Source organism: Henckelia pumila, chromosome 3 (genome assembly GCF_033568475.1).
Source record: "Henckelia pumila isolate YLH828 chromosome 3, ASM3356847v2, whole genome shotgun sequence".
NCBI lineage: Eukaryota > Viridiplantae > Streptophyta > Magnoliopsida > Lamiales > Gesneriaceae > Henckelia > Henckelia pumila.
This window is the reverse complement of record NC_133122.1, coordinates 136,487,824-136,493,439: the sequence shown is the minus strand read 5'-3', so window position 1 is coordinate 136,493,439 and position 5,616 is coordinate 136,487,824. Positions and strand designations below refer to the sequence as shown.

General features: G+C 37.5%; 1 protein-coding gene across 1 annotated transcript; it reads right to left on the bottom strand.

Moving 5' to 3' along the window:
• Positions 1-2,262: 2,262 nt before the first annotated feature.
• Positions 2,263-5,297, bottom strand: LOC140889567 (serine/threonine-protein phosphatase 7 long form homolog). Its single transcript, XM_073297281.1, has 6 exons — positions 5,261-5,297; positions 4,154-4,217; positions 3,295-4,045; positions 3,112-3,224; positions 2,953-3,022; positions 2,263-2,868 (listed from the first exon to the last, which is right to left on the bottom strand). Exons 1-6 carry the CDS (start codon positions 5,295-5,297, stop codon positions 2,263-2,265), a joined length of 1,641 nt encoding a protein of 546 aa, XP_073153382.1.
• Between the last annotated feature and the right edge of the window lie 319 nt (positions 5,298-5,616).

Here is a 5,616-nt window from a genome sequence, read left to right as displayed (position 1 = left end):
AAATATGATAAGTTAAATTGCATTTTATATATATAGATTTTTATGCTTACGTATTGTGCTTACTATATCTACGGGTAAACTCTGCTTAGTTTTTCGATTAGCGCGTATGTTTATGTGGCTTACGAGTAGGGTTTTTTTTTAAATTTAATTTAAAAAAATATTTGAGTTGCAAAAATAATGCATGCACGGAGATAATTCAAAAGTACTTCAAAACGTCAATGTGGAGAGCGGACGCTGTCAATTTTTTAATGCCAGCGTCCGCTTGTTAAAGCAGAGGACGCTGCCACGTTGGCAGCGTCCAAGCTGCCCAGCTATGCGCATGCCATATATTATATTTAAATAATACCAGTGTCCGCTTTGGCTAGAAGCGGACGCTAATTATTCACCGTCTGCCTATCTATAATGCGGATGTGATTCGAGACACTCAAAATAATTAAATTATCGAGCACGTATAAAATTACCACAATAATATACAACCTCCCGACATAAAATCTTGCTGTTACAGCAAAATTTCCAACTCTTTCATTCATTCAGCGAGATTCGCGCAAACACTGAACTCACTTTATTTTTTTGACCATTGAACATCATGATTCTGACAAGATTCCCACAAAACTTTTGACTACATTAAATAACGTGTTTAAGCCTTACAAAATTTTAAATTCAATCGTTCAATATTCTATATAACAACAAACAATTGGTTGAATCTCAGTGTCTCTCACTCTCTCTTAGTTGAAGAGTTCTTCAGAATTTCTGAAAAATATTGTTTCCTTTCTTCTTTCCTCCTTCCTCCTTCTGTCTTTGTGATATTTTTTTTTCCTGAAATTTCATCTTCGGTATGGATAACATTGATGTGCTTCTATATTTTGGTGGTCACGTTAGTGTTGAGAATGGGTCGGTTGAATATAGTATCCCGTATATTAGACCGATTCGAGTATTGAGATAAATTTCTTTGTTCGAGTTGGTTGAATATGTGCATCAAATATTGGTCATTGATCCGATGAATTTTAATCTGAAGTTGTCGACGAAATACTCATTCATGGAGAAATCAATATGGCATGAAATTCCGGTCGACCTTGTTGATGCTGACGCTCTCGAGTTTGTAATGCAATGCCCCAATATAAATGTATTGCATTTGTACATTGAATCAAATCAAATTGATCGAAATGTTGGCCATGATGATGATGAAGAAGCATATATTCCACATGTTACAGAAGGATTGAGCAATATGCAGTTGAATCATGTGGGTGGTTCGTGGGATCAACATATCTCTGGCCCTTTTGAACATGTTCCTCCATGCTGGACAAATACGGGTCTGGGTTGGGATCAAAACGATGCAACAAATTTGTATTCAAACAACCAGAATATTGCTCCACGCGATGATGTTCCTAGAATTGATGATGAAGATGTTCCTAGAAGTGACAGTGATACTGAACCAGAGATGTCATATGGAGAGTCTGGAGAAGAAGATGACAACGACGCTGATGATTTGAATGATGATGAACGTGTGAACACGCATGCAAATATCGATGAAGGAATGTCATCTCGTCCACCACCTCGTCAAACATTACAGAGGCAAGTCGTACCATTTATCTCCACCAATTCTGAAATGCCATCATTTTTCAATAAATACTTTGGAGAAGAGACTCCGGATTCCATCGGTGTACCTGTCGGGGCACGAGCAAGTTATTACAATCCGGAAAGAGGAGAACTTGGTGTAAACATGTTATTTAAAGATAAGAATGATCTCATTTCTTCTGTGAAAGATTATTCAGTTAGAGTTTCCAGGCGTGAGTATCGTGTCATCGATAGCACACGCATTCTGTGAAAGGTACAGTGTAAAAACGATTCTTCTGCCGCCCGATGTCGTTGGGGTCTTCGAGCTTCTTTCAAAGAGAAAACAGGTTACTGAAAAATAACTAGATATGGCGGTCCTCACATGTGTATATCTACCAACGTCGGCATAGACCATCATAACTTGAATAGCAATATGGTCGCACAGACGTTGTTGGGTATTGTACGTTGTGATCCTTCGTACGAGATTAAATATATCATGGAGAGCGTGATGGATAAATACGGATATCAAATCTCGTATACGAAGGCGTGGCGAAGTCTGAAACGCGCGGTGGAAATTGTTTATGGGACTTGGGAGAGTTCTGTGCGACTGCTTCTGAAATATATGCGAGCACTGTGCAAATATAATCCTGGAACAGTTGTCGAGTAGAAGCATCTTAGATCGAACAACGAATCAAGAAAAACATTGAACTATGTTTTTTGGGCATTCAGGCCTTCTATAGATGGATTTCGCCACTGTCGAAAAATCATCAGCGTTGACGGCCCTGCATGGGCATGCCAACCAGATGGCCTTGGAACATATCCTGAAGATGTCTGATGTTTATCATTAGCAGGAGTACTGAAATGTTGTGGAATATCATGGTGTCCAGCAGCAAATACATTGTGTGGATATGGACGAAAACCAATCTCACTGACTGTAGGAGATATAATGCGAACAGTTATGCGCTCATACCATGGAAAGTAGTCATCATTAGTTTGTCTAGATCTTCCATGCAATTCACCCTGGACAACATGCCGCATCCTTCTGTTCCAAAAAATAATGGCATTTTCATGATATTCCCTCCAGTTTGTGTTGCGATGGCCTATTTTGGTGATGTTGTGGAGGCCATCGTTGTCAACTGCAGGTTGAGGAATAGGTTGACGCATTTCAAATTGCCTCAACACTCGATTCGAACGATGCATCTCTATAATTTCAAAGCAGATCACATGACAAACACATCGCCAAATATTAGTATCGTATGAATCTATTATTGTCCTGACATCTGGATCGTTTCTCTCGTACACTATCCAGTTAAACTGCAAAATTAAAATGCAAATCTTAATTAAAATTTTTTATAAAAAATTTCATTGTTGCATTGTTTATATATTTTAGTATTATACCTCATCGTGATTCATACGATCAAAACAATCTCTTATAATTCGAAAAGAGTGTGTCGGTGCATGAGTATAACTAAAAACATTGTTTCACCTACAATAAAGAAAATAATTAAAAATCAAGTTAAATAATCAGAGTTCATATTATGACAATAAATTTTTTACCGTGCACCATAGGGAGAAAATGGCATAATTTCAGCATCAGAGTTCGAGGCCACAAGAAGAGATAAGCCAGTCCGATCAGGATTAACACATTTAATCCTGCTCCATGCCCATATCTGTCATTATTGAAAAAATATAATTCAATAAATATTAATTTAGTCTCAGTTAAATCAAATTAAATTATACCTGTAAAATAAGTAAAGGCCCAGATATTATTGATTTTCCTATACGTGTTGCATTGCACAACTCACGGTATAGGAATGCTAAAACTGCACCTCCCCAGTTGTAAGATTTTATTCGATCAATATTCCGAAGCAGTTGTAAAAAAATCAATCTAGCCGATCCTCCTTTATAATCTGGTAGCATTATTCCTCCGATAATCATCAATGCTACACATCGACTATATTTTACAACATCAACCTCGGAGCTATTATCTTCAATATGTATGGAGATGCAGTGTTCATATAAAGCGGTCATCGAAAAGTGACCACCTTTGAAATATGAGGCTAATGGCGTAAATCCCAATAAATTGAGACATATGTGTTGCCATTCTCCCACTTTGTGCGAATCATCTACACCAGATACATGCTCACCATCAATTGATAAACCCCAAATAATTGAAACATCCTGCAACGTGATAGTCGCCTCACCGCATCTAAAATGAAATGTGTAAGTTTCACGTCTCCATCGTTCGACCAGAGCAGTAATCAAATGGTTATCATAAACACGAAATCCACATTGCAGGACACCTAAAAATCCCATATGGTGTAAATATGCTTTCACACGGCTATGGAAGCCATTCTCCAGATACAATTTCCAAATCAAGTTGTCCGATCGTTTGACTCGAATAATTTCATCGATCGTTTGCGGAGAAACTACTGATGATATGTGTGATTCTTGCAAATACAACACGCTGGGATCTTCTATTCTCGACATTCTGGAAAAAAAAATAAAAATCGACAATCGTTAATCAACAAAAAAATTATATAATAAACAATTGATACAAAATTTTTAAATATTATTATATACTTATCAAGTTACGTACCTGAAATGATTCCCAAATCTTTGCAGCCAATCAAACAAATAGGAAGAAAATATAATTCCGAAAGCTACGCAACCAACCAAATAAAAAAGATAAAACAAAAGCTTCTCAAATTTTCGCATCCGCAAACAACACAAAAAAAATGATTACAATAAGACAAACAACAAAAAAAAACCAATTGAAAAAATATATATAATAAATAAAATACATGCATCACGTTACGTACCTAAATTCGCAAAGTTTCGCAGCCAATCAAACAAAGAAAAAAAAAATAATTCCAAAACCTACGCAACCATCTAAATAAAAAAAATAAAAAAAGCTTCTCAAATCTTTTCGCAACCTACGCAGACAACACAAAAAAAAAAATTACAATAAAGCAAACAACAAAAAAAATAAATTGAAAGAAAAAAAAAATATTTTCAAATATTTTCGTAACCCACGCAGACAACACAAAAAAATATTAAAATAAGTCAAACAACAAACAAAATCAATTGAAAAAATTATATAATAAAAAACATGCATCACGTTACCTGAAATTCGCAAAGCTTCGCAACCAACGAAATTAAACAAATAAAAAAACAAGTGAAGGAACGAAGTGAAGTCGTATAAAAAAAACTCAGTAAAGGAACGAAGTTCATGAAAAAAAACAACCAAGTAAAGAAATATATTTATAATAAAAATATGCATCATGGATATGCAAATAATGCATGTCCGTGATACAATAATGCATCACGGACATGCAAATTAATGCATCCGTGATGCATGAGCCAAGCAGAGGAGAACGCGTGGCAGCGTCCTCCTCTGCAGGCAGCGGATGCTACTTTGGCAGCGTCCGCTAGTTGCAGTAGCGGACGCTGCCAAAAGCAGCGTCCGCTTCTACTGTAAGCGGACCCTGATTTTGTCAGGGTCCGCTACTGACACCGGCGTTTTAAAGTAGTTTTGCCACACCACCCTGCATGCATTATTTTTGCCACTCAAATATTTTTTTAAATTAAATTTTAAAAAAAACCCTTACGAGTAGAGGTGTCAAAACGAGCCAGCGGGGCGGGCCGACCCATAATCCGTCGCAACCCACCATTAGGAGGGGCGGAACGGGGCGGGCCGGCCCACCTTGTAGGCGGGTTGGAAAAACATCAACCCAACCCATCTATTTTAGGTGGCGGGGCGGGCTAACCCGGCGGATTCACGTGTAAATTGGCGAGTTTTTGCGGGCCAATACGCAACCCACCACAATCAACCTTTAGGCTGGGCGGTGCGGGACGGCCCTCCTTTTAGGCGGGTTAAGAAATTGTCAACCCAACTAACCAATTTTGTATGGTGAGACGGGCCAACCCGACTAAACTAACTCATTTTGACACCTCTACTTACGAGATATTTATGTGAATGGGATATTTTTATATGTTTTGTAAGACATTTTATGACTTTGCATGTGTGATATTTATGGGAGACATGTTTGATATATTCAT